The following is a 27,825-nucleotide window of genomic DNA, read 5'->3' as shown; positions in this document are numbered from 1 at the left end:
CCACCCATGCAGACTCCTGATGCGCCTGTGCTGGGCGGTACTCACGAGCCAGGCACCCGCATGCTGAGTTGCCTATCACAAGACAGGCACTGGAAATCCACCAGCAGCTGCCTGGGGAGGGGAGAAAGAGCTGGGTGAGTGGCGAAACCTGGTTTTGAACCTGGTTTATGCCCCCCAACACCAACAAGGTCCCAAGCTGCTGGCTGGTTACAGAAGAAAGGGGATAGGATGAGGGAGAGTGGTTGGTTGTGGGCTCCCTCCTGGGGAAAAGCTCCACTTCGTCTTAGGCACAGGAGAATTCACAGAGGGGAGCGCCCAAAAACCTCCAGTGCCATGGGAGCCACTGCCACAGGCACCGTGGGAACAGGGGATGCAGGCAAGGACAAAGAGGGAACAAGGCGAGTGCTGTCCCTCTTGCACTCACTTCCTAAACCCAGCTGCACTGTCAGCTTCCATTGGTGGTGCCATTTTCTTGAGCTGCTCAAGGCTGCTCTTCCAGCGGTCGTCCAGCTCTTGCTGGAATGGCTCCAGCTCCAGGCGATCCAGCTGCAGACAGACACACTCCCTCAGCCAGCGGCTCCGCGATGGGACACTGCGTCCCCAGGGAAAGGCCAGGAGCAGGAATCCTCAGGAGGATGCTGCCTTGGGCCGCCGAGCCCCGAAGGTGCCACTTCTGCGCAGCGGTGATGAGCCGCCCCTCACCTTGGAGGCCATCTCCTCCCGCAGCTGCTGCTGGACCTCGTGCAGCCCCTGCTCCTGGCCTGTCAGCCGGCTCAGCACCTCCTGGTTTTGCTCCTTCAGCAGCTCCAGGCTCGCCTCAAATTGGGCGCGGCTGACTTTGCTTTCCAAGGCGCCTTTGTCTGCTTTCTAGCAACAGGGAAAGGCAGGAAGACGGTGGGGAAAGGATGCAGGTGCAACAGCCAGGGTCAGCCCATTGCAGGGGCAGAGGCAAACGCACTCCTGCAGGACCACTGTGCTCCTCCCACGGCTGTGTGGTCCCACTCGCACCACAACCCCCATGGGGTCGGTCCCAGCAGCCCAAGGGACATGGGGGGAGACAGAGGGACCTGCAGCTGGGCTAGAAATCCTCCCCCGCTAAGGCCAGCTCTGCCACCAAGCTCCCAAGGGACAAGGGGCATTTGTCACCCTGCCCAGGACCCCCTTGGCTGGTGCTTAGGCCCCTTGAGGTTGTACCTCATCCATCCCCAGCTTCAGGTCCTCCTTGTCTGCCTTCTCCTTCTCCAGCCTCTCCACGGACTGCAACAGACCCTTCCAACACAGAAAGCATCCTATGACCTTGCGGCAGGAGCACCCCTGCTTCTCCCCACACACAGAATCCTCTGGGAAAGGTACTTTTAATCTCCACAGGGCAAATCGCCTGTGGTCCCCAGCCTGGGCTCTGCCTGGAGGATGCTCTAAGCCCACGGGGGTTTCAGCCATCTACCTCGATATCTTCCTGCTGCTGGCGACTGTCATCCAGGAGGCTCCCCATGACAGAGTTGAGCTTCTCATACTCCCCTTGCATCTGCAGGATGGCAGCCTGGATGCGCTTCAGCACCTCCTGGTCCTGCTCCAGGGAGGAAAATAACGAGGTAGTGCCACGCAAGGTGGGGAGGCTGCCCCACGGGGACAGACCTGGCTTACTGGGCCAGTGGCTGTAGGCTCTCAGTGCCAGCAGGACATTTGCAGCACGGCTTGAATCTCCGTCTATGCTGCGGACTTTACAAGACAGTATGGGGCGGGGGGGGGGGAACGGAACTCCCCCATGTAACACCGAAGCACAAAGAGCCGGGCACGGTTCTGGCAGCCCCCTCCCAAGTCCCCCATGCTGCCATCTCCCTACCTGGCTCTTCCCTGGCAGCTGCCTCAGCGCCTTGCCCATCTTCTTCCTCGACATGAGGGAGTCCACCAGCCCCTGCAGCTTCTCATAGCGTCGCAGCAGCTGCTCCAAGCGCGTGCTGGTGTCGCTGCTGCACATGGGGCATACTGCCTCCTCCTGCCCCGTGCTCTCCGTCACTCTGGCCTCTTCTAGCTGCAGAAGGGGAAGAGGAATCACCTCTGAGGCGGGACAGATGCAGCCAACAATCCCAGGTGCAGTGGAGGCTCCGTGGCCCCAGGCAGCCATGGGATGTGGCTGGGAATCCCACCAGGACCACCTCAACGAGCCAGCGGGTGGTGGGAGCTCCCGCCACACCTCACCTGCTCCCGCTCCTGCTCCTCCTTGGCCGTCTGGGTCACCAACTGATCCAGTGCAGCCTTGCTTGTTTGCCGCTGCTGGGCCAGATCCTTCATGTCCCGCTTTACCTCCTGTGGTGTGGACCTGGGCAGCGAGACAGGGACACAGGCAGGCTTAGTCTTCACAAGCCTACTTGCTCAGGGGGCATCCCTCACCCCCCAGCAAGGGATGCTCCCAGCCCTCCTGGGCTCCCCTGCAGCCCCACAGGGAACAAAACCCTCTCCCATCCTTTTACCCCAACGGCAAGCTGAGTTGGTCGCTGGGATCCATTTGCCAGCTGGCTCTGGCCGCCTCCAGTTTGGCAAGGGTGCTCTCCAGCTTCCTGATCTGGGAACGGCAGTGGCGGCAGAGTCAGGGCATGGCCCCTGTGTCATCCCAGCACAGGGGCTCTTCAGCTGCCTCCTCCGTGCCCAACTCCCGCAGCATCCCTGCATCTCCCTCAGGGACTCCTTACCTTCCCCTTCTCTCCCTGCAGGTCCCTGGCCACGCCCTGCAGCTCCCTGGACAAGCCCTGCAGGTCACTGGCCAGGCCCTGCAGGGATGACACCTGGGCCTGCAGGTCACCCAGCGTGTTGGCAACGCTCTCCTGGCCTAGAAGAACATGGTACAAGCGGACACACTGTCAGTGAAGGGGTCTCACCCTACGGCCCAGGCTCCGAGCACAACCAGCTCCACACCCAGCATTTCAAACACCCCTCACAAGCCTCCCAGAGCTCCCACCTCTCTCCTGGAGGAGCAGGCGCAGCTTCTCCAGTTCAGTCCGCTCCAACCCGGTGGCTTCTAGCTGGGCCACCTGCTCCTTCAGGGCAGCATAGAGGTGTCTGAGCTGCCCAATCTGCTTGAGAGCCTCCACCGTCTCCACGTAGCACTTGTAGGCATTTTGGTAGGCACTGCTGGAGGCCGAGGGCAAGGCTGGCTCTTGCACGTGGGACGTGGACCTGGGATCAGCGTTGAGTGGGATCTCGAATCCCTGGGCTGTGGGCAAGAGAGTCCCTGCTGCCAGGGGGCCAGCCCCGTCAAGCTGTGTGCTGAGCTGCTCCCCTGAGATGGTGGTCTGAGTGACGGTGGACTCCGGCTGTGTCCCCAGGGTGGTGGTCTGGGTGCGCGTGGGCTCTGGCTGTGCTGGCTGTGTCCCCAGGCTGGTGGTCTGCACGTCCTGAGACACTGTCTGCATCACCGCTGTGGTGCTAGCATCCCTCCTCTGATCTGAGGGAATGCCTGCCTGCTGCTTAGGGGCCGTTAGAGCTGTCCCAGGATCCTTCAGCCCCACTGAGCTCTCTCTAGATCCCAGCACAGAGCTTGCCCCATGTGGGGTGTCCACATCTGAAGTGGGAGACTTGGTGGTGGGAGACTTGGTGGTGGGAGGCTTGGTGGTGGGAGGCTTGGTGGGGGGAGACTTGGTGGGGGGAGACTTGGTGGGGGGAGACTTGGTGGTGGGAGGCTTGGTGGGGGGAGACTTGGTGGGGGGAGACTTGGTGGGGGGAGACTTGGTGGGGGGAGACTTGGTGGTGGGAGGCTTGGTGGTGGGAGGCTTGGTGGTGGGAGGCTTGGTGGTGGGAGACGGCTCTCCTTCTTGTTCTCCTCTGGGTCTTCCTCCATCTCTGCATCGTTCTGCTTTGCTGCCCACCAGGCAATCCTCCAGCACGTCCCAGTGCACCATGTTGTTGACCTCCTCCGGGTCCGGGTACAGGCCCAGCCTTTCCTTCAGCATTTGCTGGGGAAGGAAGGGATCAGCCATGTAGCCAGGGGCATGGTGGGGCCCACAGGAGCACTCCCCCTCCCACCCAGCACTGCTGGGGACCATGCCCTAGTGCAGAGAGACCGCCTGCACTGGTCCCCCAGGGATGCAGCCGTCTCCTGTCCTGTAGCAGGATCCGGCATGCTCGTAACCGTACCACATCACTGGCCAGAGTCCTTAGGTTGCAGAGGCCTGGCGTCTGGCTAGCAGCATCCTGGTGGTTCCCCTAAAGGGGGGTGAGGAGAGGGACAGCAGTCAGGACACAGAAGCAGGACTGAACACAAGCATCTGCAAATTAACTTGGGCACTAGACAGATGGACGCTGGGCAGGCTTGTGCCGAGGGGCTGCTGCTGTATTGCACCAGTAGATCTTGACTCTCCTTCCCAGCACCCACGGTACTTTCGTGGGTGTTTAGCTGAGGAGCGCCTCAGTGCCACTTGGGCGGACACACACAGTTACCTCTGCCAGCAGCCTGAGCTGCAGGCAGTGCTGCCCATTTCTGCCCTCCCCGGGGCTCCAGGTAGGGTGGGCTGAGCTCCCATGCTTCCCTCTTGGGGCACCCTTCCCACTCTTCCCTCCCAGGGCCCTTCACACTGGGTGACATCCGAGGCCAGAGGACACGGTCCACAGGGAGAAGCGGGGTGATGCAGGGAGGGGAGCAAGAGGCCAGCTCCCTCCTGGGGACAGCAGCAGCAGCTCACCAAGCCAAGCGCCTCCTGGATCATGCGGATTTCTCCTTGCATGCGGGACTGCGCCTCCTTCATCTGGCTAATCTCCTCCAGGACAGCCTGGTAGACAGCCGTGTCCTAGGAGAGGAGGGTGGCAGGCATGAGCCCCGCGGGAGGGTCCCTGCAGACCAGGAACTTGGTCCCCACCCTGCCCCAAGGGAAGCCACCACACAAGCCCATGTCAGCAGGGCTGCCTGCCCGCGCTGAGCTCTGTGCAGGAGCGCTGAAGCTGACGCCGAGGGCAAAGAGCCACCCCTGGAGGAGGAGGAGGCGCCTCAGCGGGGGAGCACCCGGGGGACTGGGGAGAGCCCCTACCTCAGAGCTGCTGCTCTCGTCCCCTTCCACCCTCTCCACCAGCTGCCCCACGTCGGCAGCCACATCAGCTTCGGAGCGGCTGGTGGCGTCCCGCAGCGCGTCCTTCGCAGGCAGCTGCTCATCCGCCTGCTGCGGCTGCTGCCCCGCGGCCGGGGTCCTTGCCCTGTCCCGCTCCGCAGGCTGCTCCAAGGCCCGGGTGGAGCCCTCCTGCAGGCCCAGGTGCCCCAGCACGGCCTGCAGCAGGTCGCGCAGCGCTCGGAAGTTCACGCTCTCGACATTGGTCCCGATGGCGGCGTCCAGCAGCTGGGTCAAGCTGAGCAGAGCCATCGCTGCCGCTACGGCCGACAACACGGGTCTGACCTGCTGGCGGTAGGAGAGACAGCGGGCAGCGGGCAGCCGGCAGCCTGCCTCCTGCTCCTGCTCCCTCAGGGATGTGGCGGCCCCTTCCCCGCCGCCTCTGCCCCCTCCAGCCCCACCGCCGGCCCCCCTGACCCCCGCGCCCCCGGCCCCGTACCTGCAGCAACTGACGCTGCCCCCCGCCCTGCCGCGCCTCGTTACCGACCGCCGCCGCCCGCTCCTCGACGCGCATTGGCCGAGCCCGTTCTCGACCGCACAGAGGCCGGCGCTGACGAACACACCCGTTGCCAGGCGACGCCCCGCGGCCCTCTCCCGTCCGCAGCTCGAGCGCACGGGTGAGGGTCCCGGGGCCGACCCCGCTTCCGCCAGCCCCTGCCCAGGGCACCGGAGCGCCCCGGCAAGGCGAGCTGTCCTGCCGCGGGGGGCAGCGCTCGGTGGCAAGAGCAGGACTGGTTCTACTGGCTCCCTTAGGCGTGGCAATGCTGGGGGGAAGGCTGCTGCTGGCAGCAGCACCGCACACGTTTTGCGCGCCTCGCTCCAGAGCAAAGAGCTGCGCAAGCAGCAAAAAACGGCGCAGACACACACAAGCTTCCACACAGCCCGAGGAAGGAGAGGACTCCAAAACATCTTGGAAGCAGAGTCACCCATCAGACAAGTACTGCCGGAAAGAGTCCTCGAGAACATCTTTTCCCGCAGAAACGAACTAGATCACGCATCCAGAGAAGGAAGTTTCTAACAAGAAGCTCCCTCGGTTGCTCTGGCCGCTCTGAGTTGAGGCTCCTGGACGCTGATCTCTCCCCTGCTCCGGTGCTGAAGGCGTCCTCTCTCGAGCTACTCACCTCAGCGATTGACCAATTTTAACACTTTTCTTAGTTTTCAACTTGCAAAGTATGACTAAGGTCACTATTTTAAAATGCTCAGTTTGTATCCCATCTTTAGGTCACCCAGGTTTCCACTCTGCTGAGCTGATGTGGTCCAGAAGAGATTTCAGTTGGTATACATGGGAATTTCTCTACCATGAATTTCACCCTCGTGTTCTTCCTAGGTCAGTAACAGATTTACTAACTTACGCAGGGCTCCCTCTATCTCTGACAGCCTTTTTCACAGCAGCTAGCATGGGCATGTGGCATAGGTTGTTACACTCTTGAGTACAGACAATTGCTGAAGCTGTCCCTTGAAACGGAACTGCAGAGACCTGTGCCTAATATCCAAGCCCTACTCAGCTGACCTTTATCATTAAGCTGACTGAAATACCTGAATGAGAGCTGGCCCTGGTTTTCTGCCAGGAATTGCATTTTAATTACTTTTTATCATGCTTTTACGTCTGCTTGGGCAAATACCAAGCAATCAAGGGACTGCTTGTGATACTTTTCCCCCAGCATGGACTAGAAGATGTTAATTGCATCGGTTGACAGTGATGAGAATGCATAGAATAACATTTACTAGTGCAAACGGATAACCGCAGAACCAGATGCTAGAAATAAGGTTGTGATGTAAGTGTGAAAGTGGGCAACTGGAGTTGAAAGTGACCAAACTATTCTGATGATAGGAACTTGCTTTTGAAAGGCCAGTGTACTGTTGTTAGCGTAGGAACAAACACATAACCACCGGAATGGTTATACGAGGTGCTTTATTGCAGCGCTGGGAAACCAGCGGCACGCGCCCAAATCTGGCTTGGACCTCGTCACATCGCGTTTGCAATTTATACACGAAAAATCTCGTAACTAATACATATGCAACACGGATTACAACATTAACTAATACATATGCGTCAAGGATTACCACATCAGTCTATTACGACATCAGCCTCTTCTGCACTTGCGCAGCCCCCTCTGGTGGTCGTGCTGATGAAGTAAGGAGTCTTCCTCGGATGAAGTAAGAAGTCTTCCTCGCTCTGTCCTTTTCGCCTTTCCGTTCTTTGGACATATCCCAACCATTATGTGGACGCCAGCATTCTCTTATCCTCACTTGACTACCCTTGGTGTGTCCAGAATTTCTGCTTCGATAGACTTTCACAATACTTTCTTAAATCCACGCATATACCTTTCACCATATATGGTTATGTTAGCTCTTGCTACCAAGCCTACCATTGTAACACTGGTTATTAAGTAACCATGGTACGAAACTTCAAACAAAACTGCAGAGTTCCAACATTTCCAAAACCGCACTATTGATTTATAAATTTCTCAAATATAATAATTTCTACTATTTTATATAATTATTGTAAAAATTTCGCCCTCTTCTAACATTTCCCCCCTCTGAAAATATTTCACTCAACTTAAGTAAGTATTTTCATTCTCTTAGGTAGCTGTCTCCTGGTAAGTAGGTGGAGGTGTGGGGTACTTTGGATTTTCCCTAGTTACTGCTCCTGTAATTCGGTGGGTCCGTGCACTGCTTCAGGCTATTTCCTTTCGGATGCAAAGATACATTAGATATATCATTAAGAATATAATCAGTATCACGATTACAGTTTGCACGAGGGAACGGACCCATCCCGTGAGGTGAAGGCCCAAACTTTCAAAGAGTGCTCCGACCCAATTTAGTTCAATATAATCTTTTTCCGCTTCTTGTTCGACTTTGGTCAACTGAGAAATCTCGTATTCTATGTCCGCAGTTACATTAGGAATATGAATACAACAATGGTCTATTCTGTCTTTCAAATATTCACAAACACCATGTTCTTTAATCAGTAACGTGTCCAATGCCATTCTGTTCTGCAAGGTCATTTTAGTCGTTGCTTGCAACTGCAAATTCATGCCTCTGAACCCCTTCCTCGTTGCTCTGGCTAATCTTTCTGTCTGACCAATCAGATCATAAATCATTTCTCTATTCCGATATGCTGCAACTTGAGCACATAAGGATTCCATAGCCCATCCTGCTTCAGTTCCTGTGGAGGGTTCCTGCCAAGTATGGCTTTCCATAGAGGATCTCATAGGGGCTTACTGATATTCCACTTCTGGGTTTTACTCTGATTTGTAACAGAGCTATAGGTAATGCTTGTGGCCATTTTATTCTGGCCTCTTGACATATTTTACTGATTTGTCTCTTTATTGTTTGATTCATCTTTTCTACCTGTCCACTAGATTGGGGCCTCCAGGGGGTATGTAAGCTCCGTGATCTCCTTAATAGTTTACTAACTTCTTGTACTATGGTTGCAACAAAGTGTGGACCCCTATCTGACGATATCCCTAAAGGGACTCCAAATCGTGGAATGATTTCTCTAAGCAACCATTTCACCGTTTCCTTTGCCTGACTGGTGCGACAGGGAAGGGCCTCCGGCCATCCAGAAAAAGTGTCAACCCCTACTAGCAGATATTTGTACCCTTGTGCTTTTGGTAGTTCTGCAAAATCAACCTGCCAATAATCTCCTGGTTCCACGCCTATCCTAATTCTTCCCATCTCAACTTGTCTTTTTACTACTGGATTATTTTTCAAACAAATTTCACATTTTGACCCCACTGCTTTTGCCATAGTTAGCATCTGCGTGGAAATTATTCCTCCTTTTAAATAAGTTACCAATGCCTCTGCACCCCAATGACATTTCTGATGTTCAGTTTGTAGGATTTTTTGCATTATTGCTGGTGGTACTATTACCTGTCCAGCTGTTGTTGTATACCACCCTTCAGACTTCTTTTGAGCCTTTAAAAGTCCTGCCAGCTTTTCATCTTCTTTTGAATATTTTGGGTCTTGTGGAAGATAGGTATGGAGTGGGCTTACCTTGAGAGGTATCAGGGCCATCATATTCCATACCTTCCGGGCAACTTGTCGAGCTGTCCCATCTGCCAGTGTATTTCCTTCGGATATCTTCGAAGTTCCTCCTTGGTGTGCTTTACAATGCATAATGGCTACCTGTCTGGGTTTTTGTACAGCAATTACCAGTTTCAAAATTTCTTCCAGATATTTTATATTAGTCCCTTGTGAAGACAACAGTCCTCGTTCCTTCCGTAATGCTCCATGTATGTGTGCTACACCAAATGCATACTTTGAATCAGTCCATACATTTACCTGTTTATCGTCACTCAGTTCCAACGCTGTTGTAAGAGCTATCAGCTCTGCCCGTTGAGCTGACGTCCCAAGAGGCAATGCTTTTGCTTCAATTACCTTTTGTTGCATTGTCACAGCATATCCTGCATACCGTGTCCCGTTCTCCACAAAGCTGCCTCCATCTGTGAAAAGCTCCCAGTCCGGCTGCTCAAGAGGTACATCTTTTAAGTCCGTTCTGGTTGCGTATGTATGCTCAATGACCTCTATACAGTTATGTTCAAGAATTCCTTCCTCTAGGTCAGTTCCTAGAAAAGCTGCGGATCCAGTTGTTTTGAAAAATATCCTACTGGTCTTTTCCAGCTTCCAATTTTCTGGGTTAATACTCCCAACGCCAATCTCTGTCTCTCATGGACAAATAGCTGAAGTCAAATCTGGGAGTCCCAATGCTGGTGATTTCGTTAACGCCTCCTTCAGTCTTTTAAAGGCCTCTTTCTGTGGTTTGTGCCAAATAAAAGCATGTGATTTTTGGGCTTCATACAGGGGTTAGCAATGAGTCCGTAATTCATTATCCACAGCCTGCATCATCCTGCCATGCCCCAAAATGTCCTTAGCTCACGTAAATTCCATGGTTCTGGAATGGCACAAATTGCCTCTATGCAGTTTTTATTCCTAGCTTTCGCTGTCCTTGTGAAATTTCACATCCTAGAGACAACACAGTTGTACATGCAATTTGTGCCTTTTCTTTCGAGACTTTATAACCATTCAGGCCTAGCTGGTTCAGGATTTCAATAGTCACTTTTATGCATAAGGATTTTTGTTCTGTTGCAATAAAGATGTCATCTATTTATTGCAATAAGAGATATTGTGATCTCGGTACCTGTACCTTTCCTTGAGTAATCCATGCCTCCAGTTCCTTAGCCAATTGATTCCCAAAAAGGGTTGGACTGTTTTTGAATCCTTGTGGTAGTCTGGTCCACGTTAGTTGTGGTTTTCGTCCGCTCTGTGGATTCTTCCCATTCGAATGCAAACAATTTCCTGCTATTTTTATGAAGAGGAATGCAGAGGAAGGCATCTTTTAAATCAATCCCTGTAAACCATTTATATTTTTCCTTCACAGATGTTAACAGTGTATAAGGATTTGCTACTACTGGGTGGATATCTTTTGTTATTTCATTTATTGCCCGCAGATCCTGTACTAATCTATATTCACCGTTTGGTTTTCTTACTGGAAAAATTAGTGTGTTATATTCTGATTCACATTCTTCCAAAATTCGATATTTTTAAAAGTTTCTCAATTATTTTTATAATCCCAAATCTTGCCTCTAGCTTCAGTGGATATTGTTTAACTCTTACTGGTCTAACCCCATCTTTTAGTTCCACTGTTACTGGTTGAGCTGCTTTTGATTTCCCCGGGATTTCTGTTTCCCAAACTACCGGTATCACAGCCGCTTCTACCTCTTTTGGAATTTGAGCAATGGGTTTTTCTTTAAGAACCAAGATCTGTCCTGCTTTTGATTCGGGGATTTGCATTATTAATTCACCATTTTCCAAAATGATCATTGCATCTAATTTGGCCAATAAGTCCCGTCCTAAAAGGGGAATGGGACATTCAGGTACATATAGAAATTCGTGTGTTAATTCCTTCCCTCTAAATCGCAGATCCAGGGGCTGCAAGAATGGCTTTATTTCCTCCTTCCCTGTGGCTCCCACAATTGTCGTAGTTCTTTCCCCTAATCCCCCGTGTAAATCATTTAACACTGAATAGGTAGCCCCCGTGTCTATTAAAAATTTCACTTCTTTCTCTCCCAACTGGATTTTCACGAGGGGTTCTTTATCTTTCGCCCTGCCTAGTCAGCTTTGATTGGCAAATATCTAACAACCAAGGGACTGCTTGTGGTATTTTTCCCCCAGCATGGACTAGAAGATGTTAATTGTGTCGGTTGACAGTGATGAGGATGCATAGAATAACATTAGTGCAAACGTGTAAGCGCAGAACCAGATGCTAGAAATAAGGTTGTGATGTAAGTGTGCCAGTGGGCAGCTGGAGTTGAAAGTGACCAAACTACATTCTGGTGATAGGAACTTGCTTTTGAAAGGCCAGTGTACTGTAGCTGCAAAAAAACCCCTCACGATTATATCAACAGACATTTTTATGAAGTCAGGAAAGCACCATCAATGTTTTATATCATACAGTCGTCATCATGTATGTTACAAAAAACTGAAATGGAAACAGGTGCATAGAAGGGCTAACACAAAGAATTGAAAAACAGGGTATCCGCAAAAGATTAAATGTCCGTGTTTCTGATGCAGAGGGTTAACCAATATACAAGGGGGTTAGGGGAATTTGCTTGCTTAAACAAAAGTATTGTCTGTTGTAAACACCTATCATGCTTACTAAGCAGAACAAAGGCACAAACTACTGAGAAGGGGAATGAAGCCGAGATCTGGTTCTACTGATAAGCAACTATTGACAAGGAAAAGCGGATGTCTGAGTCTATTGATAAGGGGGAGAAGCAGACGGTTTATGGCTGGGATACCGACCAAGCCCTAAGGCCATGCGTGAAGATTAAAAGGTGAAAAGTTTAAGAAGAGGAAGACTCATTTACTTCCTCTTGAGACCCCTGCCCATGACCAGAAGGGGGCACTGCGCAGGAGCAAAGGACCTTCTAGTTCATTATAATACGAAGCGGGGATAGATACTAAATATGTATAGGCGTATCAGTAATCTAATGCATATGTATACCTTAAGAGAATAAATGTAAAGGAAAAACGACCCTGGGTGTGCATACTTTGGAGGAGCTATCCCCGTGCACCTCAGCGCTGAATAAAGCATACCTACTTTACAACTTTAACGAGTTGTGGAGTCAATCCCAGTGTCAATTTGGCGAGCCAGGCAGGAGGCCTCTCTTCGGCTGCAGGATGGGCTGAGGGGCGGACATCCTAGGCGCCCCAGGCCTCTTGCCTGGAGGAGCTCCGCTTCTTTTCTGCTCACTGCAGGGACAGACAACAACCTGTGCCGGCTGCGGAGAAACGGTATGCTTGGAACTGAGGTACTTTAGGGGGCCTGTAAGGCGTACGCGTGGCCCGGGGCTGCTGGTAAGGTGCACAGAGACGTCTGGCGCACAGCGAAGTTCCCCTTGGCAGGTAGGGCTTGCAAGCAGGGGGCTTGTCGACCAACAGGGCGGCTGCGATCGATCCTGAAGGCGGATCGGGCGAGCCCGGGTTTTCGCTGCATCCCAAGTTTTGGGAGCCAGGACGGACCTGCTAAGGGAAGCAGGTGAAGGGTAGGCGAACCCACCAGGTCTCCACTGCATCTCAGATTCTGAGAACCAGGACGGACCTGCTACCATAAGAAGCAGGAGAAGGGTAAGCGGAACCGTAGTGTGAGTGTGTGGGATCCCATGTGTAAGGGTTTGTGTTTGTGACTGAGACGTAGCGTAGCTACGAAACGAGTGCGGAGTCCTAATCCGCGGTTCTGTATCTCCGCGAGGGGAGCGGCCGGAGACGGACGAAGCGTTCATGTTTTTCTGTCCTGTGTCTTGTCTGTGTGTAATCATTAAGCAGCTCAGAAAGTGGGGGAAGGTCCGGCTACCCCTCCCGCAGTGGATAGCTTTATGAAATACAAGGGCAAGGGAATTCCCTATGTGCCTTGTGGGAGTGTAACTGTATGTGACGAGTGGCATTTCACGTGGATATTGCATTTCACGTGGATATTGTGGCTGTGTGCCTTGTGGGAGTATAACTGTATGTGACAGGTGGCATTCCACGTGGATATTGTGGCAGTGCTTTTAGTGTCTATTCCACTTTTATAGCCACGCAGGGTAGTGGGGCAGATACTGCTCGGGGTGTCTTACGAAACACTGGCGGGTTTGTGGAGAAAAGACACAAAATCCCGGGGGACTTCCGGTAACTTAGAAAGGAAAACTGAGAAAGGGTTTGTAAAAGTTACCAGAAAAAAAAAATATTTTGAGGAGACGTGGTTACAAGGGAGAAAATAAAATGGGAATACAACAATTAATGTCTCTCTTTTTGGGACAATCCACGGGGGATATTAGGAAAAACTTCACAACCTGACATATGAGTGCATAATAACTTTTGAACAGTGGAGCCTGCCGTGGATACTAGGGCAGTGTAAATTTTGCTGGAACCGAAACTATGTTCTAACGACAGGGGAGTGGATCTGCAGAACCCAGAGATACTATCTTACTGAATCCCCTGAGAATATCATAAAACTTGTGTGTAGGTGCTCTCATATTTTTTAAGTGCATTTGCACAGCACTGGGAAAGAGAAGCTATAGAGATTTGTAAGAGATTGTTTGAAATGGGAGCCGGTCAAAACAAGGGAATTCTGAAGAAAAGCCCATTGGGTTACATTTTGGCACATTGGAAAGAACTGGGAGGTTCTTCTGGGGGCTCGGTAAACAAGAAAACGTTGGTAAAATATTGTAACCGATGGTGGCCTTTATATACTTTGGAAAATCAGGAAAAATGGCCTAAAAATGGAACTCTGAATTATCATACATTTTTTTTCAATTTACGTTGTTTTTGAGGTGGCCAGGAAAATGCGATGAAGTAACGTATGCAGATATGTTTCACTTTAAGAAACCACCCGGAGTGGCAGACAGAATGTGAAATTAATATAGCTCTGCCAGATCCCTAATTTTGGTTTTGGAAAAGGCCAGGGAAAAACAGAAAGCTAAGCTGGAGAGATGTTGTTCAGCCTGTGATATTGGGACAGTCATCAAGAAAATTATGTGTCACAGGTACCTCCGAGAGGAGCACCCTCTGCCTCTGTCCTATCAGGTATTGATAAGGAGGAGGAAATTGCTGTTGCTGGCAACAAGCAGCACATTCACATTCAGAGTTAAGAAGGGGTTAAACCAGAAGTGCTGTTGCAGAGGCAGGCATCTGTAACCCCTGCAGAGCAGGGTGAGCAGCTGTGGGGAAAAAAAAAAAAATAAAAAAGGAAAAAAAACCAAGGGGGAAAGGAGGGGAGCTCCCGCAGTTCCTGTGTTTGAGCATGGGATGGGTGCCGGGGCAGGCAAACAGACGTTAACAGATAGGACTGAAGGGTTGATGAATAAATGTGGGTGGGAGTGAAGGAGGAAGCACGGAGAGTGTATAGGAATCGGAAACAGGTAGAAAAGAAAAAGCTGGGTCGTGCTATAGCCACGGCTGCAGTGGTTGCTTTGAAACTGGTGGAGGAGGAACGTCGGGCAGAGGTGGGAGAGTGGCCTCCTCTTCTGTGGAACCGGATTGGTGTGAGTGCTATGAGGAGTTTGGACGCTGGGAGTGAGACTGCCCTGGTGGGGAGAGTGCCATGGGGTGGCTCTGGTGACTGAACGGGAACTAGACTGACGGGGACCAGGGGAATCTTCCCTTGCAGATCCACTGGTTATAATGGAGCTAGGGGACAAAAGAAAAGAAAGGAAGTGGAATTTTTGGTTAATACGGGTGCAACGTATTCAGTTTTAAACAAAGCTTTAATGCCTTTGGGCACGATTATATTATGATAAAAGGGGCGACTGGCCAAGGTGAAAAGGCTTATTTTTGTAAACTATTAAAATATCAATTAGGAAAACCATGGGGCATCCATAAGTTTTTGTATATGCCTAACTCCCCAAAAGCTCTTTTGGGGAGAGATTTGTTAGAACACTTGGGAGCGACCATTTCTTTCAAAGGAGGCGAGATCACTTTAAAAGTAAATGACCAACAGTATATCACAGAATCACAGAATCACAGAATCCCAAGGGTTGGAAGGGACCTCAAAAGATCATCTAGTCCAACCCCCCTGCAAGAGCAGGGTAACCTACAGTACATCACACAGGAACTTGTCCAGGCGAGCCTTGAATATCTCCAGTGTAGGAGACTCCACACCTCCCTGGGCAACCTGTTCCAGTGCTCTGTCACTCTTACAGTAAAGAAGTTCTTCCTGATGTTAACGTGGAACTTCCTATGCTCCAGTTTACACCCATTGCCCCTTGTCCTATCACTGGATATCACTGAAAAAAGCCTAGCTCCATCATCCTGACACCTACCCTTTACATATTTGTAAACATTGATGAGGTCACCCCTCAGTCTCCTCTTCTCCAAGCAAAAGAGACCCAGCTCCCTCAGCCTCTCCTCATAAGGGAGATGTTCCACTCCCTTAATCATCTTTGTGGCTCTGCGCTGGACTCCTTCAAGCAATTCCCTGTCCTTCTTGAACAGAGGGGCCCAGAACTGGATGCAATATTCCAGATGCGGCCTCACCAAGGCTGAGTAGAGGGGGAGGAGAACCTCTCTTGACCTACTAACCACTCCCTTTCTAATGCACCCTAAGATGCCATTTGCCTTCTTGGCCACAAGAGCACATTGCTGGCTCATGGTCATCCTCCTATCCACCAGGACCCCCAGGTCCCTTTCCCCTTCGCTACTTTCCAGCAGGTCACCCCCCAACCTGTACTGGTACATGGGGTTGTTCTTCCCCAGATGCAAGACTCTACACTTGCCCTTGTTGAATTTCATCAAGTTTCTCCCCGCCCAACTCTCCAGCCTGTCCAGGTCTCGCTGAATGGCAGCACAGCCTTCTGGTGTGTCAGCCACTCCTCCCAGTTTTGTGTCATCAGCAAACTTGCTGAGGGTGCACTCAGTTCCCTCATCCAGGTCATTGATGAAAATATTAAACAGCACCGGTCCCAGCACCGACCCCTGAGGAACTCCACTAGTCACAGACCTCCAGCTAGATTCTGCGCCATTGACCACAACTCTCTGCCTTCTTCCTTTCAACCAGTTCTCGATCCACCTCACTACTTGATCGTCAAGCCCACACTTCCTTAGCTTATCTATGAGGATGCTGTAGGAGACAGTATCAAATGCCTTACTGAAATCAAGAAAAACCACATCTACCGCACTACCATCATCCCTCCACCTAGTCACTTCCTCATAGAAGGCCATAAGGTTGGTCATACATGACTTCCCCCTCATAAAACCATGTTGGCTGTTCTTAATGACCCCCTCATCCTTGATATGCCTAGTGATGGAGTCAAGAATAAGTTGTTCCATCACCTTTCCAGGGATGGAGGTAAGGCTGACCGGTCTGTAATTACCCGGGTCCTCCTTCTTGCCCTTCTTATAGACTGGTGTGACCTTTGCCATCCGCCAATCCTCAGGCACCTCGCCCGTTTCCCACGACTTACCAAAGATGATGGAAAGTGGCCTAGCAATGACCTCCGCCAGCTCCCTCTGCACCCGTGGGTGCATTCCATCCGGACCCATCGATTTACAGATGTCCAGATTGCATAGCTGATCCCTAACCCAATCCTCATCTACCAAAGCAAACTCCTTTGTCCTGACTCCTTCTGGGGCTATAGAAATCCGGGGCCCTCGGGGAGAGTCTGCAGGAGTAAAGACAGAGGCAAAGAAGGCATTCAGCACCTCTGCCTTCCTTATATCCTCTGTCTCCAGGGCACCCACTTCGTTCAGCAGTGGGCCTATATTGCCTCTTGTGTTAGTTTTATTTGCTATGTATTTGAAGAAGCCCTTTCTATTGTCTTTAACCCGACTAGCAAGATTGAGTTCCAAGGAGGCCTTAGCTGTCCTAATTGCCTCCCTACATCCTCTAGCAACTGTCCTATATTCCTCCCAAGCGGCCAGCCCCTCCTTACATAATCCATAGATTCTCCTTTTCCACTTGAGTTTGCCCAGCAGCTCCTTCTTTAACCAAGTTAAAGTATATAGAGTTATATATAAGCTATATAAAGTTATAAAGTTATAAGTATATAGAGATGTTAAAGCTTAGTTTTGATCACTAATCATGTCGAGGGAGAAGTCAGATTGAAGATATACTGGATCAGGTATTCCCAGGGGTATGGGCTACAAACATACCTGGAAGGGCCAAAAATGCACTCCCGGTGCAGATAAGCTCAAGGACAGAAAACAGCCAGTCAGGATTAAACAATACCCCCTGAAAAGGGAAGATAGGGAAGGAATTTTTCCAAATGACTGGAAATTTCCTACAGCTCGGACTGCTAAAAGAGTGCCAATCTGATTTTAACACCCCTAGTTTACCTGTTTGTAAACCTGATGGGTAATACCGGGTGGTACAGGGCTTACGGGCTGTTAACAAGATAACTGAGGATCCATACCCTGTAATAGCAAATTCATAGACTTTGCTAACATGCTTAACATCTGAGCTAACTTGGTTTGCTGTTCTAGGTTTGAAGGTAAAGGAAAAACGATCCTGGGTGTGCATACTTTGGAGGAGCTATCCCCGTGCACCTCAGCGCTGAATAAAGCACACCTACTTGACAACTTTAACGAGTTGTGGAGTCAATCCGCGTATCATTTCCTTTTTTCTTGAATAACAACAAGTATGCATATCGAATGGTTATCCAGTAGTTACTGGGAAATTAATCATAACCCCAAAGTACCAGATCAGCTACTCCTGCAGTTTCATTTCCCACCCTCTGAGAAGTCCCGCAGCATTTTTTGAACCAGGACAGCCTAGCCGAGCTGCGGTTTTAGATGTGTGAGCACACCGTGTTCCAGAGGGTGCTTTGGCAGAGCCTGCATTACTGTTCTTTGGCAGCCCGGCTTTGCTGTATTAACGCGCGCTCCGCATTTCCCGCTGCCTTCTCTTTCCGTGCCAGGGGAAGCAGACGCTTTCCTCCTCCCTCCCCTCCTCGTCCCTGCCCCGCGCCCCCCAGTGACCACTTCAAAAGGTCGCTCCCGGGGCACGGCTGCTCCCCGGGAGCCCGCCTTCTCTGCAGCGCAGCTGCGGCCCCTGCCGCGCCCGGGGCTACCGCACGGGGCGGTGCAGAATTCCCCGCCAGGGCCGGCAGCTCTCGCGGGAGTCGCTGGCGAGATCTGGGCGTTGCCCGAGCTGCGGCGGTCCGGCCCGTTCACAAAGCAGGCTGGGGGGCGCGGGTGTGTAGAGTGGCCGCTGGCCGCTGCCCAGCTCCGTGGGTGGCTCTGAGGCCTTCACCCTCAGCGAGGAGCCTGTGCGTGGCACCCGGCGGTGCAGAGTGACTTGATCTGCGCTCCTCGGGAGGGATGGAGGAACCTGTGCGGGGCTGACAGGAAAACGTGCAGCCAGCCAGGGCTCGTGCTGCAGGGAGTGACAGAGCCTTTCTCTGGTAGTGGATGGCAGCAGCGACAGCAGCTGTGTCACGTGTGACCATGTGGACGATCTGCTCAGCCCGGGGTCAGACCTAGAAGAAGTAGTAGGAAGGTTAAGAAGCAGCAGGGAGTGCGAGAAGGATGTAGGCTGGTGGAACCAGGCTCCGGCCTCACTGTCAGAAAAAAAAACAGGATCCAGAAGTCCTGAATCCTCCCCCTCCCAGACCAAAGGCAGCAGCTCAAGGGAAAGGAGTGAATGGATGCAAGTCCACACTTGGGCAGCAGGCGAAAGCCACCCGTGCCCACCTCACCTTCCCGGGTGCGTCTGTACAACCTCAGTGATGTGAAGCTCTGGAAGTGAAAAGCCAGTCAGTGGATGGTCAGAGGCCCATCTGCTGCAGAAGTGGTGGCAGGGTCAGAAAAGCGTAACCCCCGTATTACAGTCACCTCTGTGAGGCAGAAAAGGTGGGTTGTAGTTGTAGGTTATTCCCTTCTGAGGGGAACAGAGCAGCCAGTATGCCAGGCAGACCCCCCTCATGCGGAAGTCTGCTGACTCCCTGGGGCCCAGCTTAAGGACATTGTTAGGAAACTTCCAGCCTGGTGTGGCCCTCAGACTGCCGCCCATTAGCGGTCTTCTAGGGGAGTGGTGGTTACGCTGCAACCCACAGTCCAAGTGTGATCAAAAGGGCCTTGGGACAGTTGGTAAGGGGGATCTGGGGTTGAGGTTATCTCTTCTTCCAGCTGGGGGCAGTGACATTAGATGGACGAGGTGGACTAAGTCCTTTGGTACATGGCTCCATGGCTGGTGTCACCTCCACAGTGTGGGCTGTCTTGATAACAGGATGGCTTACATGGCACCAGGTTTACTGGTGTCGGATGGGATTCACTCCTCGCAAAGTGGGAAGAGTGTCCAGGAAAAGCCCCAGGCACCAATATCATGACCCACAAAGGATTTTGACAAGGAAGTAGGCAAGAAAAGGCGATGGGAATGTTGTCTCCTTTTGGTTACTTAGGAAACATTCCTGGGGTGGAGAGAAAGTGAAAAGCTTGAGGAAGGCCTTGGCCCGCGAAAGGCAGTAGTTGGCAGCTGTGAGAAGGCCACTGAAATGACACTGCTGCGCCCCAGACTAACAGCCAGCCACTCTCCTTGTTTCTCCATTTTCCTCTTTAATTCTTACTGAAGCGAGTTCGTCACATCTGAAACCTGGCTGATGGCACTGGTTCCATCCACCTTCCCGTGCACCTGCACTCGATAAATACAGGTGTACCCTGGTTTTCCCCAGTTGCTCTGTACCACAAGCTTCAAAAAACGGAAGTCTCTGTTCTTCTCCTGCAAAGAAGCCAGGGTCACTCCTGGGCTGTAGGGAGCGACAGCAGGCTCCGCACATCTTCCTCTGCCAGCTGGGTCTGGTTCCAGGACCAGCTCCGGCAGCACTGGCTGAGGTGGCAGCTTCTCCCTTCTTCCCTTCTCCCACCCTCGCAGCAAAGGACCCCTGTGCCCATGCAGAGCAAAAGCCTGGCCTCAGAGCAAGACAGGCAGCTCTGGAAACCTGAGCTTGCTGGCCCCAGAAAGTGGGTCCTGGGGAAAATCCTGCTGCACTGTACCTGCAAAGTGAAGGTCTGGATAAGCTCTTCCTGTGCAGCGTAGGTGAATGTCCCAAGCAGAGTTTCATCTTTGCCTTCTTCATCCAGTCCCTTGGAGATAAAGCACACGGGAGCAGTTCAGGCTCAACATAGCCACAAGGGAATGCTCGTGCCAGATCTGGGAATGTGGTTTCCCTCCAGCTCCTGCAGCTCCAGCACAGTCTGGTGCAGGATGCAGTGGGACTGAGTCTCCCCGTTGCGTGTTACTCAGGAGCGTAGAGGTGCTGGGCCAAAATGCAGTGAGCAAGTCTTGGGGTGACGGCATTCCACATGTCCCTTGAAATGTCCCAAGAATGTGCACAAGAGCCTCGGCAGATGCGCAGAGACCAGCAAGTCCCTGTTGCAGCTCTCCCACACAGCCGGGTCCCAGCCCCCAGGGCTCAGCACTCACAGAGACGGTGAAATCTCGCGGGGCACTGCTGGTAGTCCTCAGCGGAGAGTGTGTCCTTAAGGCGTGCTGTACGGCGATGGCCATTGGTCGTATTTTTGCAGGCAGCCGGATTAGCACCTCACTCTGAGACCCTTGGAAAGGCCAGCAGTATCCCGGGGAAGAATCAGGCTGAAAGCAGAGGACAAGAGCAATGAAAGTGAGGGTGTGATGTGGCCCGCTGCTCTCCTGTGCAGCCAGAACCATAGGCGGCACTGCACTTGTGGGAAAAACTCAAAACAAATGGCATTTGTCCACTTCTCCATAAATGGGAAGTGAATGGAAGTGCCCACTCATCTTCCTAGCCTGGGAAAAAGGAAAATAGCCTGTCAGCGGAAGCATCTGGTAGCTGCACCCGAGTCAGGCCTTTAATGAAACCTGTCTTTTTGCACAGCAGCTCCGAAGCCTCTCCCCACCCTTCACTGCCCCATCAGGAGAGGGAGAGTCAAGCTGTGGCAGGGAAATAGGGTTGCAGAGGAGAAGTCTCTTTACGCAGACGTGATCTGGGACGGGGAGCAGGAAGCTCGGCTCAGCACAACCACTTCTGTGGCCAGCTGCTGTTTTGGAGGGGGCCAAGCCCTCTGTGAGACCTCAGGTGTCAGGCACTGGACCCATGCCACGGCCTTGAGCAATACCACTGGCCTGAGGGGAGACGGCACAGGGCTTGCCACCAACTTTGTAAGAGGCAAGAGAAGCAGCACTGACAGTTTCTGCTACTCTACCTGCACAAAGGTATCCAGAATGGGTGGAGTAAACAGGAACCAGAACACCCTGCAGAGCCCTGCAGAGCTGCTGGGTGATCTCTGCAGGCTGATGGCAGTCCCTGGAGGGAGAAGAAAGGAGAGTCCAAGAGGCTCCATGCTCTGAGGACCTAGTGGCTGCAGGCTATTTCTAAGGATGCCTGCCAGCCTCCATATGCAGCACCACACCTTTGTGGGTGCCCCAGGAAAAGAAGGTGATCCCCATGCCCGATGACAGCAGTTCTCTCTCAGACACACAACAGGAGGTCTGTGAGTGCTGGGAGACAGCAAACCCCACGAGACCTGCTCAGTCACAGTCATGCTCTTGCATCCCGTGGTTTTGTTCCATGTCCCTGCGCCTCACAGAACTGAGGCTGCCACACAGCCTCCTTTTGGGAGCGCTAAGCAGGAGCTGAGTGCGATGACAGCCCTGGCTTCCTGTGTTCTTCCGTACCTGTGGTTTTCAGAGCCCAGCCAGACATCTGTGTGATTGCAGACATTGCTTCTCTCATTTGCTGAGCTTCCTGGGGAAAACACGAACAACCACGTCACAAGCTGGCCAGAAGGGGCTTTACAGTGAAGCAGCTCAACCAGCAGCCCCTGGCAACGGATGGGGTGCGTGGGCTGAGCCAGAAAAGCCCACCAGCTGCCCAGGCAGGCCCCGGCCCTCTTTCCCACAGTGCAGGATCACCTTCTTCACACTGTTGATCTCTGCAGCCAGTCTTGCCAGTTCATCTCTCAGATGTTGCATGTCCTGTTTTTTCCACGACAGAGCAATCGTATTTCTGCAGTCAGCATGAAAGCGGATCTTGTCAGAGAGTTGCCCAGCCCCTCCCAAAGCCTCCAAGCTTGGGAGGAAGAGAGGCAGCAAAGCTCCAGCCTCTTTTTCTCTTTGCCTGGCTTGTGAATGCTTCCTTCCCCTCCTGTTTTAGCAAAAGGCCCAGGCAGGAGCACAAGATACAAGCTCTGGGCACCGTGAAAATGAATGCAGATAGCATGAGCTCATCTGCCGCTACCCCATGAAACGTGTTGCACGCAGGTCAGGAGAGAGGAGAGGACTCTTACTGCAGGGACGCCAGGTCAGTTGCAGGCTCCCCCAGCAGCACCTGAAAGGAAAAGGCTCTCCTGAGTCCCAGAACTGCCAGGGCTTTCCAGAGTCACGGCAGAAGCCGCGGCTGATTCTCTAGGGCACTGCCTAGAACTGGAGGGACTGGGCTATTTACCCATGCACCCACTCCAGCAGTGCTCCTCTGTGGGACTTTCCTGTCCCACAGCTGCAGTCACTGACCTGTGGCACACCCGCTGTCCGCAGAATCCACATCACCGTGGAGGTCCCACAGCAGGCACCAGCTGTAATTCGCATCACCAAAAGAGATTATTTTATCGGGGTTTCTAATGATCCCTGTATTGACATGGTCTCCTCCCACAGCAGGGTGGCAAGAGGCTGGCTGAGGACATGGGGATGCAGAGAAGGGTTGGCACTCCAAGTGGGGACCCTCTCCCCATGCCGGAGGGCTCTGCACACTCCTGGTTTCCAGGTGTGCTTGGAGCCGCAGAGCTACACACCATTTCCCCACCCGTCTGCAGTGAGCATCATAGGCTGTGCACCCGTTTCAGCTGTTGGCTCTGTTGCTGGTTGTATCATGGGCATCTCAGAAGCTCCCTGTGCTTCACACGTGGAGGGGTTGGAAGGGCCCCACCAGCACCTCTCTCTCACTCTGGAGCTCGCATTCTCTGCCTCCATGCCTCCACTGGCAACAGGCAAATACTCACCGAAAGCCCCTAGGATCATCAAGAAGAGGACTGTGAAGAGCCTGTTCTTTTCAAAGGTGATGAACTCTTTCCTGGAAAAGAGGGAGTTCGGCTGGCAGCAGTGATTCAGGGCAGAGCCCTGCACAGGGGCGATTTTCTCTTACAAGCTTAGGAGCAGTAATCTAGAAGTAGCCAGAAAGCTCCTGGTGGGGAGCACGACCAGCCCCAGCCCCCTCCACCAGCTTCCCCATGCTCGCCCTGAGCCCTGCGCGCTCCTTGTCCCTGCCTTGTTACTGAGCACGTGCTGTACTCACATGGTGGAGATTCCTGAGCAAAGGCACCTCCGCAGGAAGGCCATGGCCGTGACCACACTGCAGAGCAACCCTGGGCAAAGCAATGAGAGGAAAGCCTCAGGATCCTCCTTGAGTACACGCCAGATAGCTGCAGGCAGGTGTGTGCTGGTCCCACGCAGGCCCTCTCTGGGGGTGGGGCAAGGGCTGTGGCTATGGCCTGTAGCGGGGAAGCTGGGAGTGTGGAGTGGAAGGATCCCCTTGCAGGCAGGGCACATTTGCCGTGCCCGGGGAAGGCGGGTGGCCCGAGTGCTGGGGTGCCCCTAGGAACTACAGGATCCCAGCTCCTTCATCGTCACATAGCCACAGTGGGCCCAGGCAGCAGGATGGTGCCGGTTCTGCAGTGCTGTTGGGCCTGGCCAAGTCGGGCAGGCTCTGTGCAAGCACGGGGTGGAAGGCAGTGCTGAACTCACCCTTGTTTTCTGCAGCAGTGCGGTGGGCAGACCTTTGCCCTTGGGTGCCCCGAGCCTTCGAACAGCTTCGCCTGCTGCAGCTAGCTGTTCTCCCTTGCCGGTCAGCCACTCGAGCCTGTGGACGAGCCTTCCTCTGTACCATCCTGGTAAGGAATGACACCTTCTGCAAGCTGCAAGAGTTTGCTGTGTGCGCAGATGAGCTCCTGAAGACAGCCAGGAGAATGCTTGCCAGTGGCACTCAGCCCACAGAACCCTGTGAGTTCCATCCACGCCCACAGCGCCCAATCTCATCGACTCTCCCCCTGCGTGGTGTGACGTCATGGTGTGACATCATAGTGTGACTGTAGATGAAGCGGTAGGGTGGGTGCGGGGTCTGGGGGGTGTGGGGAGAGACTCCGCAGCTCACTTGGTGGTGTGTTTTGCACATCCTGCACCTTCCTGGGGCAAGATGTTGAGACAAGGCGGGGGCACAACGTTACAAAATGGAATATATAAACCTTTAGAATCAGTTTTAAGTGAGGTTAAGTTTGATGGCTTTGTAACAGGAGCAATGGAAAATTACTGAGGTGCATGGTACACAGAAAAAACAGTAGAGTACAGCTGGAGAACATACTGAGAATTCTTGTGCAAGATAAATCGTTACAGTTGACATAGTTTTAACAGTCTAGAAGAACAGGACACAGGGAAAACGAGTATTGGGGAATGGCAGGTGCCCGGGATGGGCCACAGTTAAACCAGCTGATAAGTAGGAGGACAGGAGGATTATAATGTCTGTGGTGCTAACGAACCAATTAAGCTGGTATAAGCATCTGCTGGGCGTGCTTCAAAGGCTGCCAGAAGTGATGAAGATTGTGGGAAGAAGTAAACGACCCTCAGAGACCACCACCACAATTCTGTACGCATGCGGGGAGCTTTCTGGAAAATGATGCAATCCATATGTAAGCTCATGAATATGTACGTATGCCCAGGGACTGTATAAGGACGGCTCGTGTAGCAATATGGGGACACACGTTAGGAGGAGCTATCCCCCGTGTCTCCCGGGGCCGCAATAAAGAATACCTGCTTGTCAGCTTGAAAACTTTGTTGGCAAGTTTGTTCCTGGAGTTTTCTCCAAATCAAGAAGAGTGTGGGGAGAAGCAAAAGGGCCTGCTACGGGCAGCCTGTCACTCTTTGGAAGCAAGAGCTTTGCCCCCCACCCCCAGCAGGCTTTGTCCCCCCCCTCAGCAGGCTGGAACGTGGTACATGTTTACTGGAGTGTGCTTGTCTGCCTCATCAAGGGAGAGATCATAGGCGGGCCATTTCTCCTTTGAGCATCCCGGAGACAGCCTTTCACAAGCCCCTCGTGCGGCTTTCTCAGGTGCCCCTCCAGCCAAGGCTTAGTGTCACACAGGAAGGGAGCATGCCGTGAGCCCCGCTTCCCCGCAGAAGGCTGCAAGTTGCCAAGTGAGCCTGCTTACGCAAACAGCCCCACATGACAGACACAGCGGCTGTTCGGAGGGGACAAACTTCACAGGAAGCACCAAACCTGAGCATCCTATGCTTTGGTGGCAGGGTCAGTGTCAGTGTTTTGGAGAGCACACCTGCAGATGTTCTTCCAACTCCCCTTCCCCACAAAGACTCTGCCACAACTCAGCAGCCCCAGGCAGCTCCACGAAAAGTGCCTGGCTTTGCAGCACAGACAGAGTGTTCAAGTGAGGACCGAGCCCCTCACGGGCCTTGCCCCTGCAGAACAAGAATGATGCAAAGCTCACAAAACAAAAAGGCCAGCACATAAACTAGCATCCCTGGCCTGGCTGGGAGACACATGTGAGCTTGTTTCCAGTGCCCTGACACGAGAGACTGAGTATCCCTCCGAACAGGTTGCCCTAAGCTGCCCTTTCTGGACGTTCCACCAACTGAGGTTGGATGAAAGCCATTGCTCTGCTGTGCAAGAGAGGAGAGGGCACTCAGCCAGCAAGGGGCTGCCTCGCTCTGCCTGCAGCAAACCATCTGGCCGGCCGTGCAGCACCTGAAGGAAGCGCTCCCTTCCGTGCTCTCAGGCAAGTCAGTCAGAAAGGGAAACACGAAGTTTCTCTCCTCTTGCTGCCCACCCGCGGGACGGCAAGGAGCGTTCTCGATTCCCTTCTCAAACAACGCGCCAGCCCCTGGTTTAGCGCTTCAGTAGCCCAACTCCGTTAACGTGGAAAAGAAACACAGCCCCCAGGCTGCTCACAACACAAGCCACTGGGGTCAAAACCCTCTCAGATGGGAACACAACAGCTCCAGAGATGTCAGCAAGGGCCGGGGGGGGCTCAGGGTGCAGCAGCAAAGCATCCCCCAGGGCACCGGGAGAGCCCCATGGTAGGAGAGACCTGGCACAGAGCAACATCAAGGAGAAAAAGCGCAAGGAGAGGAAAATCTGCCCGCTGGGGCTCCTCAGACAAGGAGCACCCCCCAGACAGCTGCCAAGGGCGAGGTGAAGCGAGGGCTCGTGCTTCTAGGGGCAGCGTGTTCACAGGAAGAGAGCGACAGGGCCTGAGCTCTTTGGCGTTAGTCCCCTCCGAGCTCAGACCCGACTGGGCCCCGTCCTGCGAATGCAGTTAGTGCCGGGGATGGAGTTAAGCCCCTCGACGCCTGAGCCCACCCGTGGGTGCTCGAGGGTCCTTTGCTGGCTCCCAGTTATTCCACTGCAGGTGGCACTGGGGGGAATCCCAGATCCTGCTGGAGCCACCTGGGAGCCCAAGACAGGCTGTTAGCTCCCATTTTCCCCTGAACAACTCCCCCTGGGTAAAACATCCACGGGGGATGGCTCCGTGGGGACTAAGGTGTCTGGGGAGTGCAGCGAGGTGGGCAGGGTCCGCAGGTGGGCAGAGGGGCAGGTTTGGGGGGTCCCCCTTGCCCCATCTGGGGAGAAGACCCCCAGGAGAGCAGGATTTCCACAGGGCACCCCCAGGAACACAGCACAGCGGGGGTACGGTGATGCTCCCCAGATGCCTTTGTCCCCACAGTCTGCCTCTGTGGTTCCCCTCGGGGTTTCTCACATGGGAGGTGCCACCGCCTTCACGTCTGTCCCCCCCACTCCGTTCCATTGCATTGCCCCCAGTGCCCAGCTGTGGCCCCAAGTGCCCCCCTTCTTATACTGGTATCAGAAGCAAAAATAAAGATAACCAAAAAAAGACCTGCTACAAGAAGTATTTTAGCTGTGTAGGTGCAAACACGTGGCAGAAATGCATAAATACGGGGAGTCTTCTGGCTGTGCTCTTCTCCTGCGCAGGTGCTTGCCTCTGCTTGGACTCTTGTCATCTCCTCTAAATATTTCACTATGTTCAAAAGCATACTTTTTCAAGGGCTCTCAACAGTAAGAAACAACCCATGGGTTTTTATTCCTCTGCTGCACTAAGAATAATTCCCTTGCCAGAAGTCACACTGCTCTCCTGATCGGCCGGTTCTGGAACTAGAGAAAAAACGCATCGCGTGCACACAGAAAATCCCCGAGTCACCTCTCTATATTCCAATTGATCTTCTCCATATTCGAGCAGCCAGAAGCTGTGGGGGCCTTGGATGGGCTTTGCTGCTCAAGAATTTATGCCGTCAGGCATAAGTAGCAGGAAATAAAGCTTAGGAATATAACGATCTAACAAAATGTTTATCAAGTGCCACTGCTGCTCCTACCCAAGTGGTGCCTCAACAGAGCATGCCGAGAGGGTGCACATCCTCTTTTCAAGCCCTGTTGAGGTCCAGGTGGGTATGAGGGACTTACACAAACCAGCAGCTGTGACCTTACACTGCCACTTCCATGTTATCGTGAAGGCTGTGCCTGCCACAGGCACGGGCCCAGCACTGTGGCATTTGGTTAACACAGCCTGGTGCATTGAGCACAAACCTCTGTCTCATCGCTTGATCCTCTGCAGTAGCTCACTTCATCACAGGCACCTTACAGTTCCATAGACACCTGTATTGGAATTCCTCTCACCTAACTATAGGTAACTGCTGTGTATGTTTCTACACCTAAGCTTGATCCCAGGGTTTCCAGGACAGTTCAAAGGTCTACAGTCATGGACT

The 27,825-nt window shown here is 52.9% G+C and overlaps 2 protein-coding genes across 4 annotated transcripts; both read right to left on the bottom strand.

Annotated features, from left to right (window-relative positions):
- Positions 1-41: 41 nt before the first annotated feature.
- On the bottom strand, positions 42-9,123 carry LOC136005970 (uncharacterized). Its single transcript, XM_065663865.1, has 15 exons — positions 9,093-9,123; positions 7,174-7,291; positions 5,019-5,925; positions 4,677-4,781; positions 4,132-4,200; positions 2,957-3,950; positions 2,691-2,827; positions 2,472-2,563; positions 2,200-2,320; positions 1,844-2,032; positions 1,445-1,567; positions 1,195-1,269; positions 703-867; positions 425-546; positions 42-111 (listed from the first exon to the last, which is right to left on the bottom strand). Exons 1-15 carry the CDS (start codon positions 9,121-9,123, stop codon positions 42-44), a joined length of 3,318 nt encoding a protein of 1,105 aa, XP_065519937.1.
- A 10,261-nt stretch (positions 9,124-19,384) lies between these two features.
- On the bottom strand, positions 19,385-22,614 carry LOC136005312 (sperm-associated antigen 4 protein-like). 3 transcript variants are annotated; one of them, XR_010608749.1, is made up of 7 exons: positions 22,558-22,614; positions 22,335-22,375; positions 21,961-22,054; positions 21,724-21,793; positions 21,252-21,352; positions 20,064-20,661; positions 19,385-19,788 (listed from the first exon to the last, which is right to left on the bottom strand). XR_010608749.1 is itself a non-coding variant. In XM_065662683.1 (6 exons), exons 1-6 carry the CDS (start codon positions 22,588-22,590, stop codon positions 20,143-20,145), a joined length of 858 nt encoding a protein of 285 aa, XP_065518755.1. In that variant the 5' UTR covers positions 22,591-22,614; the 3' UTR covers positions 19,385-20,142. The 3 variants fall into 3 exon arrangements, 2 of the variants coding, with proteins under 2 accessions (XP_065518755.1, XP_065518756.1); XM_065662683.1 differs by having other exon boundaries at positions 19,385-20,661; XM_065662684.1 differs by lacking the exon at positions 21,252-21,352 and having other exon boundaries at positions 19,385-20,661.
- Positions 22,615-27,825: the final 5,211 nt, after the last annotated feature.

This window comes from Lathamus discolor, chromosome Z, assembly GCF_037157495.1.
Source record: "Lathamus discolor isolate bLatDis1 chromosome Z, bLatDis1.hap1, whole genome shotgun sequence".
NCBI classification, from domain to species: domain Eukaryota; kingdom Metazoa; phylum Chordata; class Aves; order Psittaciformes; family Psittacidae; genus Lathamus; species Lathamus discolor.
This window is presented reverse-complemented; position numbering and strand designations above follow the sequence as displayed.